Genomic DNA, 12,292 nt, shown 5'->3' with positions numbered 1-12,292 from the left:
CAAACGTGTGACTTTATTCCTCTTTGTATGTACATATTTCACACAGAGCTGCAGGAGGCTCTGCTCTGCACACGTGACGGCAGCTTCAACTGTATAAATACACTGCAACTTTATTATTATTCATGTTATTATTATTATTGCTATGAATCATGCAACATAAAATACATTCAGCATCTCGGGAGTTTCTGCCACAGGACGACAGAAGCAGAGCTGTGCTCCAGTCGGAGGATTTGTCCAAAGTCAACTTTCAAAGTTATTTACGTTTCCATCAAAACTGAAACTCTGTCCAGGAAGGAGACGCTCGTCCACGTTAACATTTCTGCTTCAACTTTGTTTCTTGGTGTCAGAGCAGCAACCGAAACTCGCTTACACTCCAATAGAAACCAGTAGAATCATCCTCCAGACCAGCGTTCACGTCAGAAAAATACAAATCCATGTTTGGCTCAGTCCGAGCTGGAGAGGCTTCAGATCAGTTTCCTGTTGGGACCAGTAGAGTCCAGTAGAAACCAGCAGAGCTGAGGTGAGTGTGGCTGACGTCCACAGGAGAGAGAATCTAGTCGAGTCGAGTAGAAGCGAGAAGAGATCAGAGAGCAGAGCCAAGAGAAGAGGGAATGGGATGAAGCTGAAGAGAATCATCGTCTGAATCTTAACGCAGCGACTTTCAGCTCAGGTCTGATCTGTAAACATCTGTAAACATCTGTAAACAGCCTCTGTCCACTAACGGACATCTGGAGAACACAGTGGATCTGGAGCAGCTGCAGAGCCTCAGGAGGAGGAGACCAAACACAGAGACACACAGACTGTCCACACTGAGATCTGACCTCTGACCTGCTCACGTCACTTCCTCTACTCATCTGTGTCCGTTTAACAAAAGAGAAGGAGAGGGCAGCCGTCAGTTATTATTAAGCATAAATCACGTGTGATTACTATCTACACACATGTGGATCCACGACATGCACACAACGTGTTGTATGTAAATAAAGATGGATGAAATTAAAGCTTCATCACCCCCTGGTGGCTGACTGCAGTACATGGCATAAACCCTGCGTCCATATAAAAATATGCAGGAGGTTTTTATCGTGGAGGGAAAAGGTTTCGTGACGGAACTATCAGGACGACATGAGTCATCATCGTTAACATCTGGTCCGAAGAACAGAACAAACCTCCATCTGAGGCTCCTCCCCCTCTGGACTTCTAACTGTTTTCTTCTGCTCACATTAAACATTGATTTGACAGGTTTTGTTCTGGACTGAACGAAACACGTCGGACTCAGAGCATCGCGTCGAGTGAGATGAACGAGTGATGACGAGAGAAGCAGAGCAAAGAAGAACAGAAGAGGAAACAGATGATCTCTGAGCTCATCGGCTGCAGGTGATGACCTCAGAGGACTTTCTATTGGCCGAGGAACATCCGCTGCTCATTGGGAAACGTTACGATGATCCACCCTCCTCGTTGCCACGGCAACACGACCTGTCCGGAGGCTGTAAGTGAGACAGAGGAAACAGAGCTTTACAAATCAAAAAGCTCCAGCTTGTTCCAACACACTGAGGTGACACTAAAAAATGAGGATTTCAGGTGAAAACAGAACAAACTGTCCTGTCCCTTTAAGAGGCGGCGCCGCCGCCGCCTGCAGCGGCGCAGGCGCTAACGGGGAGTCTGCACATGTCCCGTGTTCAGACATCGTGTTTGATGCTGTCAAAGATAAATCAGGAGCCGTGCCAGAACATGAGTGGAGCAGAATGTCAGAGCAGGAGAACGGAGATGTTTCAGAGCCGAGCTGTCAGGATTATCACCACGGCAACGAGGACCACACAGGGTCAAAGGTCACAGGCTGTCAAAGAACCCTGAAGAACGGTTCTGGATTAACATTCGTCCAAATACTCTGAAAAGACCAAAACTAAAGAACTGAAGACAGGGACGAGACAATCAGAGGAGGAGACTACATTTCCCAAGATGCATCTCAACTCTACGGGTTCTATGGGTTCTGTTGGTTCTGTTGATGCTCACGTTGTCGGTGTGATTTACAGTCTCCAGATGTTCTCCAGACAAGCATCAGACAATTTGTCAGGTTCTACAGGTTCATGTTTACACAACTAAAGGATCTACAAGATCCACTGATCCAGGTTCTACTGGTTCCACTGGTTCTAGAAGCTTAAACTCTGCAGCTTCTGCAGGTTCTTCAGACTTGTCAGGTTCTCCTCCAGTTCCACACGTGTTGCAAACCCTGTGGTTCCTCAGGTTCTACTGGTTCTGCCCTCTGTGCAGTCCCTGTGGTTCTCCTGGTTCTTCAGTCTCTGTGGTTCCGTCAGGATCATCTTGTGGTAAACTCTGATTTAACTCCACTTCTCTTGACGTCCAGATAAAATCTCATTTCGCCGTCGGTCATAAATTTCCCTTCAACAATCGTGTCTTTGTTCCTCTGTGTTCTGCGATGAAGCTGCCGCCGCCCTCAGTGAGGCTGGAGGATGATGTTGAGGAACTCTGGGTCATGTTCTCTGCGCTGCGATGGAACGCAGACGGAAAAACATTTTCTTTAAAAATCGCCTGAAAGAATTTTTTTTACGTCATGCTGACGTTCTCTGAAGCATTCCACGTGTGTAGATGAATTTGTGGAATGTATAAGAGTGTGTAGTTTGTGTAGCGTGTTGTTGTTGTGTTGTCTCACCGTGTGTCTACCTCTCCGTGCAGCGGGGGCTGTTGTGTAGATGTGTTGTTGTGTGTTGTTGTTGTGTTGTCTCACCGTGTGTCTACCTCTCCGTGCAGCGGGGGCTGTTGTGTAGATGTGTTGTTGTGTGTTGTTGTTGTGTTGTCTCACCGTGTGTCTACCTCTCCGTGCAGCGGGGGCTGTTGTGTAGATGTGTTGTTGTGTGTTGTTGTTGTGTTGTCTCACCGTGTGTCTACCTCTCCGTGCAGCGGGGGCTGTTGTGTAGATGTGTTGTTGTGTGTTGTTGTTGTGTTGTCTCACCGTGTGTCTACCTCTCCGTGCAGCGGGGGCTGTTGTGTAGATGTGTTGTTGTGTGTTGTTGTGTTGTCTCACCGTGTGTCTACCTCTCCGTGCAGCGGGGGCTGTTGGCCAGTTGAGTCAGCAGACGAGCACATCTTCTGTAAACTGCAGCAGATAGAAAACACACATCAGAAGGTTCCTCAGCGTCAGGAGGTCCAGTCGAGCTCGATGCTCTGGAGACAGACGTCTGCGTCTATTTCTTGCATTGAAGTTGTGGTTTTCAAAATGTGTTTTTCCGTCACGCTCTTAAAATACAACGACCACAAAATGTCCCGGCAGGAGGAGCTCAGGTTTCACTCTGATCATGTGACGCTGAGCAGAGACATGCAAGGATTCATGATGAAGATGAAGAAGATGAGGATCATTCATGTTCCACCACATCAACACAACTCTGAGCTGCTGGTGACAGTTAATACGACCAGTTTACACCTTCAACTGAAGAGCCTGCATGGACAGGCCACCACACACACACACACACACACACACACACACACACACACACACACACACACACACACACACACACACACACACACACACACACACACACACACACACACACACACACCACACCACACCACACAGTCACTGTTTTATCAGTGAAATCGTGTCAGAACAGCAGCAGTTCTTATGATCTTAAATCATGCATGTAACTCAGTGTGTGTGTGTGTGTGTGTGTGTGTGTGTTTAAACAAGTCTTATCCTGTTTATGATCTCAAACACACTCCTCCAGCAACACTGAGGGGAGTTGAACCGACGACCAGTGAAATATCTGACCTGATTTAGTGTGTGTGTGTGTGTGTGTGTGTGTGTGTGTGTGTGTGTGTGTGTGTGTGTGTGTGTGTGTGTGCGTGTGTGTGTGTGTGCACTCACAGAGAGGTACGGTGCAGTCCCTGGTGTTGTGGTACAGTCTGTTGAAATGTTTCTTGCACTTAGGGTTGAAGTAAAGAGGACCTGCACACACACACAGACACACAACACACTTCATAAGTATCTGTTAATTACACAATTACATTTTATGAGTTTAATGTTGATGATGAAGAAACTTGCTCCAGTTGTTTAATTCAGATTTTATCTCATGTTGTCAAAGTGAAAAACATTAAAGGAGACATGTTCATATTCAGGTGATTTAACTTTATAAATGTTCACATGCTCTAATGTCCTCAGACTGTCCATCGCTGCAGCTCCTCTCTTCAGCCTCTGTCTCAAACACCTGCTTTCTGCTCCTGTCTCTCTGAGGCCCCCCCCCTCCTGATAAAGTCTGCTTCAGGAGCTTCAGGTAGTCTCAACTTATCTCCTCACCATCTCTTTGTTCACACTGGATCCGTCACTTTTAAAGCAGAGTCATTAGCAGCGTGTCCCTCATGTCCAGTAACTTTCACTGTGACACTGAGGGAAACACATGAGATCGACTGAGCTCTGGAGATCTAAAGAGGTTCTAAAGAGGTTCTAAAGAGGTTCTAAAGGGACGTTCTGCAGCTTCTCTCCCCTGGTCCTGAGCGGTTCGTACCTGTCAGGTGTTTGATGAACTTCTCCTTGTGCCGTGGATCTCGAGGATGATTCTCTGAAATGACAACACACTCTGATCAGACGCAGCAGCAACAGAACGATCACATGAAGCACGACCATGTGTTTTGTCTTAAAGTCCGAGACACTTATTGCTCCACATCGGGGGGGGGGTCCCTGAACTTGCCCGAGGTGGGGGGGGGGGGGGGGGGGGGGGTCTGTCTCATCTCTAATTCAACTTTAACCACAGACGTGACCAGGACATCGGGGTTTGGACCCAAACAGTAAGATGATGCATGAAGTCAGAGCAAAACAAGATGAGTGTAATAAGTGATAAACAGTTTGTATTAACTTTAAATAGAATAATGAGTCGTTTACGTCTGTTTTTTATTTTACACTCAAATGAGTTTTGTTGGTAAAAGAATAAAAGCTCAACAGGATGTGGTTCTGGTGTAGCAGCAGGTTGGTTGGTTGCTTGTAGTTGTGATGTCATGCCTCGTCCTTTACCGTGACACAAGGTCACAGATGTTGGTTTTGTAGTTTCAGTTTCAGAATAGTTTTTCAACTAAATTGAACTAATGACTGTGAATGAGATCAGTTTATTGTTATAGAGGAAGTGTCCTTGGGCAAGACACTGAAGCCTGAATGGCCCCTCATAGAAAAGGTGCTGCCCTTAGATGCTCTGTTTGTTTGTGTGTGAATGGGTGAATGGCAAACTGTACTATAGAGTGTAGATTTATATCGATATGAATACAGAGCATTTAGCATTTACAGAACACAGATGTGAGCCTGAAGCGTCTCCGTGGTTCACATCCACCAGCAGCTGCTCATTCTCTCCGACAACACACCGAGAAAACATCAGATGAAGAATTAAATAATGTCAAACCTCCCGAGGCTCCGACTTGTGACATAGGAAGCAGATAGTGAAAGTCAGGAAACATGTTGCTCGATGAAACGTCTCCACAACAGTGTCATTGTTTTGAACACAGGCACAGAACCTGCACTGTCCGACGCTGCAGCTGCTGCTTTCTTCATCCACCGCACGAAAGGTCAAACCTGTCTCATGAGCCACGGCAGCTTCACGGCCAGACGCTTCCTCTTTCTGCAGCAGGTCAGGTGGTTTGACCTGCGTCCAAAGAGCCGTCCTCACCTGAGTCCTCTTGTCCATTCAGGTGTGTGATGGTTGACTCTCGACCTCTTGTCTGCCTTCAGTGCGACTCGCTGACGCCTTTGTTCTAACAGCACAGTTCCTTTGATGTCAGTTTTATTCATATGGTGCCAAATCCTAAGTGAAGTCTCCTCGGGCACTTTTCATATGGAGCCGGTCTAGACTGTGCTGGGTTCATGGTTTTCACATAAAGAACAAATTCCTCCATCACACGAGTTGTCAGCGGCCAAGAGGAAGGAAAACATGGGGCGGCGGCAGGATGGGCGGACATTAAAGAGGGGGGGGGGGGGCTTCAATGTGTATTTAACAGAGAGAAGTAAAGTGATAATAAAATAATGATAATGTTAACAGCAGGTAAAAGAGAGACAGTGAGACATGTGTGTATATATATATATACACACATGTCTCACTGTCTCACCTGCTGTTATTAATATCCTTTTTGGATGGTTGACTATTTGGTTGGTTGGTGGATTTAGAGAGGGAACCATCAGATGTAACACAAAGTTCTGGGCTGTCAGACGAGGAGTCATCTGACAGTCCCCCCCCCCCCCAATACCCTAGGAGCAGAAAATTCGGTGACATACAAACAGACCTTTCCATTCATAAAGTGGGAAGAGTCGTCAGCCTCGTTGGACACATAGAGCTGAGTATCATCAGCGTAACGGTGGAGAGTTTATATAAAATTGGCCAAAAGGTGAAATCCAAATAGAAAACGGCAGAGGACCGAGAGCAGAGCCCTGGGGGACTCCATATTTCACATTAGTATATGATATATTCTACTGTGTCCTTACACAGCCAGTCAGGAGCTGGGTGTGGAACGCTGCTCTGACAGAGGTGGGCTCTTTAATGTGGTTTCAGTGGATTGACGACCCCTGAGGCAGAGAGAAGAACGCACTGTCAGAAAGGACGGCTGAACTGTCAGAGCCGGTTCCCTGAAGTCAAACGGTTTGAAGCTGAGGGAACAATTAGAGGCGTCGATGATTCATAAATACTACTCAGAAATGTTGTTTAAATCTCAGCAGATGTTTGCAGAGGGTCGAGGAGGAACCACCAGGAGGTCAAATCTGTGAAACTGTCACAGCAGAAACTTTCTAACTTCCGTGTCGGATCAAATCCCGGAGGATATTTCTAGAAAATCATGAGGTAAGAATGTCGAGCAGCTCAGAGTTCAACGACAGTGTCAAGACGACTGATGAAGTGAAACCAATCGGCTGTAACCTTCACTCTGATCATCCAATCACATCGTCAACACCCCCCCCCCCTCCAGTTCAGCTCTGAAGCTCCTGACCTGCACTTCCTAATCTTTTCACCATCGTGATGTGAATTAAACTAAAGTAGTTTCTCAAATGCTATTTTAATTTGTGATGAATTAAATAATGAAAAGATGTTACAAAGAAAAGTCGTGGGAGTGACCGATGATGACCAGGACCTCGGACAGCTCCTCATCCCCCTGGTCTCAGGTTCAGCACCACGGACAGAGCTCACGTCAGGAGAAGAAGTCGTGTGAGCACAAGAAGATTGAGTTCAGGTTCCAGGTCCTTCTCTTATCTTCTCCTATATCTCCTCTTCATGAAAACTCATGAACAGAAGTTGGAGGTTTGAAGAACAAACAGTAAAACATCTTCATCTCCGTCAGACGCTGGAAACAAAGGAGCTTATTTCCTGCTGCATTGAAGTGATCATTTCTTTTATAGCTGTGTAATCAGGCAGCATCAATGTGCTCTCTGTCCTGAGTCTCACTGACGACACGTTACTTCTGAAATAAATGTTTTCCTCATGTTTCAGCTGAAGCTGCAGGAACGACACGCATGTCTCACGCTGAGCCAGAGACCGAGGTAAAAACATGGACAGCTGTGTCCACAGGCTCACGTTAACAAGACGCCCGAGCAGAAGCAACCGTTTGTCATCAGCTGACGACGTTAACGAAGCGTGAGTGTAAACGTGGTGAAGAGTCGAACTGGAGCTCGACTCAATGATCCAGACGACAGAAGAAGGATCTTTGAAAACAGAGTCTCAGAGTCTCAGGGCGACGATTCTGTAACTCATCGTCTGTTTATTTAACATCATACCTATAAAATTCTGTTTGTTCTTTATTATATAAACTCACTGTTGGTTTTTTACGAACCCTCTCACATGGATTGTGAAGCTGATCTGAGCCGGTTTGTGTTTTCTTTGTACAGACTCACTGTTTGTGAGTTTTATCTGATTGTGGTGACAGTTTGTTTATTTATTGTATAAACTCAGTGTTTGTTCATCAGGACAAATTCACTCCTTGTTCAAGTCTAAACCAACATTGATTCACATCATCCGTTACAACGTTGTGTAACTGAAAAGACGATGAACTTGTTTAACATTGGTTGTCATGGAAACGATTCAGGACATGAACAGCTGCTGCAGCTGTGACGCCTCAAAGTCCGAACAACACGCCTTCACCCTCATCACCATGACAACGTGTGCTTTAATGTTCAACGACCACAAAATATAAAAAATAAGTTTCAGAGAGTTTCTGTGAAAACTTGTTGAGTCGACTCTCAAAAGTTCATTGACTCAACAAGTCAAAAGAAAACTGCTCATTCTACAAGTTCATTGAACTTCGACAACTCTGATATTTGTATGAGATCAGTGAAGTTACTGATCGATGAACCTGCGCCTCGTTAGTGACTCACTGGCTTTTTATTAACGAGCATCAGGGGAAGTTCAACCAGGATCTCATTTGGTTTTTCTACGTTTGTTAGTGACTCATAACCTCCTTGTGTCAAAGAGTAACCACGGTGACATCATCTACCTGTTCACTGCAGATCCAATCAGAACGTACGGCTATAGGGTTATTATCATTATTATTATTATTTTTATTATTACTGACCCAGTCCATGTTGTGATCCGCTGGCTCTCTCTTTCCCGCCGAGTCCCACCGTCTTCTCCGTCCTGGTTTCTGTCCTGGTTTCTGTCCTGGTCTCCGTCCTGGTCTCCGTCCTGGTCTCGGTCCTGGTCTCGGTCCGGGCCCTCGGGGGCCGGCCCACCAGCTCCACCAGGCTGCGGCCCTCCACACGCCCCTCCGCCCTGGTGCTGGAGCCTCTGAGCAGAGCGGCCGCCGTGCAGCGTCCGGCGGCCAGCAGCAGGAAGAGGAGCGCCGACAGGACCTGGGGCCGGGGGAGCATCATGGCTGAGGACCTGAGGAAACACAAACACACTTAAACACAACAGGAAGTGGACAGGTCGGAGCTCTTCTTCACTTCACAGGACCTTCATCACGACTAACCTCCTCCTAAGACTCTCTGATGAAGATCATGTGATGTGAAGGAAAGGTCCAGGTTCTCATCTGAATTAAAGCCTTTCATTGTGTTTACACCTCCTGTCATCCCCCACCTGACCACTAGATGGAGTGACACGAGAAGTGATGACCACAGGTAAGAAAAGTTTAAAAGGATAAAAATATGTTGCGATATTAACGTTAGCATACAGTTAGCAGCATTAGCTGTAGCACACGCTTACTAACTCTGTCCTTCGTCTACACATGTCGGGGGCATGTGAGGGGGTGTGGCACATTCATGGAAGTTTGTTGTTCGAGAGATTTAACGTCTCATAAACTGAGTAAACAATAAACAAAGGTTCATAAATAAATAAGAACATTTCAAATTTAAATGTGTTATTTACACTTTTTCTACATATTAAATACATCAATATCATAGATAGATGGATGGATAGACAGAGAGAGACAGAGAGACAGAGAGATAGAGAGAAAGATGATAATCAGATTAAATGTGATTATAGTTGAAGACATTGTTCAGTTGAAAGTTTCTGTGTTTTCATCAGAAATAAATTCAGAGTCTAAAGAAGATAACGAACCCCAGTGATGACATAGAACTAGAGGGTATAGAACTAGAGGTTATAGGACTAGAGGTTATAGAACTAGAGGGTATAGGACTAGAGGGTATAGAACTAGAGGGTATAGGACTAGAGGGTATAGGACTAGAGGGTATAGGACTAGAGGGTATAGAACTACAGGTTATAGAACTAGAGGTTATAGAACTACAGGTTACAGAACTAGAGGTTATAGGACTAGAGGGTATAGGACTAGAGGGTATAGAACTAGAGGGTATAGAACTAGAGGTTATAGAACTAGAGGGTATAGAACTCTGACACAGCTCACAGACCTTTACCTGAGTTCCTCTCTCCGCGGCTCTGCGCGCTCCTCTGGCCGCTCAGGACGCGCTGATCCCGGCTTCTCCCTCCGGCTCGTCCCGGTCAGGGACTCCTCGCTGTTGTGTAGTTGCTGTGTAGTTGTGTAAAGTTATCCCGGGTTACTCTGGGTCCGAGCCGCGTGCCGAGCTCCGGGGTCCGGTGGCATCTTAGACGGTGTCGGGTCTGAGCAGCGCCTTCATCCTCCTCCTCCTCCTCCTCCTCCTCCTCAGCCGCTCCTTGTGTTTCTCCTGCTCAGCTCCGTGTACGATGCGCGCTCCTGCTCCTCCTCTGCAGGAGTAACCTCATCCTCACGCGCTGCTTCTCTCACACGGAAATACAGGAGGGAGGCGCGTGCGTGCTTATGTAGGTGAACTTTGCCAGATGTTGCAGCAGCTGTTGCGCGGCGCAGCGCTCTCTCTAGTGGACGAACGGTGAACTGCAGCAGCAGGACGATGATGATCATTTTAACGTTAAAACTTTTTCCCACAAACAAACAAACTTTAAAAACTCGACTCATCAGAAACTCTCCCAGTTCGAGCAGGAGCGTCGCAACAGGTTTCACAAAACCAGCAGCTTTCTGGGGCCGAGTTCCTCACAGGTGGTTGAGATGTTCCAGGAGCTGTCTCCTGTTGTCTCAGAGAAGGTTTCAGGAGTTTTGTGGAGGTTCTCTGGGGTTTGGGATGTTCCTCCAGGAGGTTGAGGAGTCTCTGAGGAGGCTCCTGTGGTCATCAAGGCTGAGAAGGTGCAACAAGATCTTCCATGAGCTCAAAGGGACATTCAGGAGCCGGCTTTGGATTTTAGGGTTTAAAAAGTTTGGCATATTCTTTATTTCAAAAACAGTTTCTGAGTTCTACCTCCTTAAAACGGATTCTTTCACACGGGTCACGACTCAAACATGATGAGACAACCCAGTGCAACACAAACACACACTGTACGACAACACTACACACTGACGGACTCACAGAGTAATGACGACTGGAAACGAGCCAGATGTCAAAAGTTCAGATTACACACACACACACACACACACACACACACACACACACACACACACACACACACACACACACACACACACACACACACACACACATTTCCTCCATTTGATGTGAAAGAGTTTCTGTTCTCAGAGTTCCACCCTTATTTGTTCATCTGCTCCATCAGATATCAAATCACTCAGCTTCCCTCAGTGTGTGAGTGTGTGTGTGTGTGTGTGTGTGTGTGTGTGTGTGTGTGTGTGTGAGTGTGAGTGTGCGCATGAGAGTGTGTGTGTGTGTGAGTGTGCGCATGAGAGTGTGTGTGGAAATGTCAACACATTTCACATTTAGTTTCTAAGAATGGTGATTTCCCAGGAATTATCAGGACTGTGTGTGTCTGGTCATGTGTGTTTGTATTACATCCACGTGTCTGTGTGTGTATATATATATTATATATATACAGTATACACAGTATATATATATATAATATATATACACACACAGACACGTGGATGCTTTTGAAAGCTGTATCTCTCCGGACCTAAGTGCAGCAGGTCCTGGATCTCAGAGCCGAGGCTGTTTATCATGCAGGTCACTTCAGGGCCGACAGGTTTCTCACGGCCATTAACTCGTACAGATCCCGACCTGTTCCACGGTTCTCTCACATTTAGCACACGCCCACTTTGGAACCTCTCCAACAACCTCTTGATCGTCCCATTAAACGTCCTTAAGAAACTTCAAACCCTTTTACCATGGTCGGCCCCTGAAGGCCCCCGAGGAGCCTCTGGAGCTTCCTGTCAGACGTTCTCCTCCAGGAGAAGAACCTCTTAGAGAACCTGAGCTGTCAGCCTGTTGGACCCTGGAGAACCTCTTCTGACCCTGCTCATCTGTAAACGCTTTTATTTATCGTTATAGATTCAACGATAGAAAACAAGTCTGGACTTGTGTCAGATATAAAAACTGTGTCCAGGAACCTCTGTCACGTCTGTAAGGCCGTTCGTCTGTGGAGAAGCACTAGAACCAACAAGGAGCTCCTCCTCACTCCTCAAGCATCTGGTGAAGACTTCTCTGGAACCTGTGGAACCTCCTTAAGAACCCTGTGTTGTACAGACCACACCACCGGGGTTCCCCCCCGCAGCCAGAGAGCAACCAGGGGCTTTTCAGCTTCTTCATCACTGACACGGATCAAACATCAACTCACAACTCGACCTCAAAGGACCTGGAGGTTCTGCTGCTGTGTGAAGCTTCAGCTCCGTGTCTGCTCCTTCATGAGCGTCACTCCTGTGTCTCTCCTCCTGTGTCTCTCCTCCTCCTGTCTCTCCTCCTCCTGTCTCTCCTCCCCCTGTTCCTCCTCCTGTCTCTCCTCCTGTCTCTCCTCCTGTGTCTCTCCTCCTCCTGTCTCTTCTCCTGTTCCTCCCCCTGTTCCTCCTCCTGTGTCTCTCCTCCTGTCTCTCC

The 12,292-nt window shown here is 46.7% G+C and overlaps 1 protein-coding gene across 4 annotated transcripts in view; it reads right to left on the bottom strand.

Annotated features, from left to right (window-relative positions):
* alkal2b (ALK and LTK ligand 2b) overlaps window positions 1-10,389 on the bottom strand; it is an 11,010-nt gene extending 621 nt beyond the window's left edge. The window contains exons 1-6 of one of the 4 annotated variants that reach the window (XM_034613274.1): window positions 9,839-10,388; window positions 8,643-8,849; window positions 8,542-8,594; window positions 4,515-4,568; window positions 3,878-3,958; window positions 1-1,481 (exon numbers count right to left, since the gene is read on the bottom strand). The exon at window positions 1-1,481 is cut by the window's left edge and continues 5 nt beyond it. In XM_034613274.1, the coding sequence (XP_034469165.1) occupies window positions 1,393-1,481; window positions 3,878-3,958; window positions 4,515-4,568; window positions 8,542-8,594; window positions 8,643-8,839 (474 nt within the window). In that variant the 5' untranslated portion in view covers window positions 8,840-8,849; window positions 9,839-10,388 and the 3' untranslated portion in view covers window positions 1-1,392. Of the gene's footprint in view, window positions 1,482-3,037; window positions 3,110-3,877; window positions 3,959-4,514; window positions 4,569-8,541; window positions 8,850-9,838 lie in introns of all 4 variants that reach the window. The other 3 variants (XM_034613264.1, XR_004616720.1, XM_034613252.1) reach the window with 3 other exon arrangements.
* Window positions 10,390-12,292: the final 1,903 nt, after the last annotated feature.

The sequence above is a fragment of the Hippoglossus hippoglossus genome, chromosome 2 (assembly GCF_009819705.1).
Source record: "Hippoglossus hippoglossus isolate fHipHip1 chromosome 2, fHipHip1.pri, whole genome shotgun sequence".
NCBI lineage: Eukaryota > Metazoa > Chordata > Actinopteri > Pleuronectiformes > Pleuronectidae > Hippoglossus > Hippoglossus hippoglossus.
Note: the sequence above shows the minus strand (reverse complement) of the source record. Positions and strands in the feature narration are given on the sequence as shown.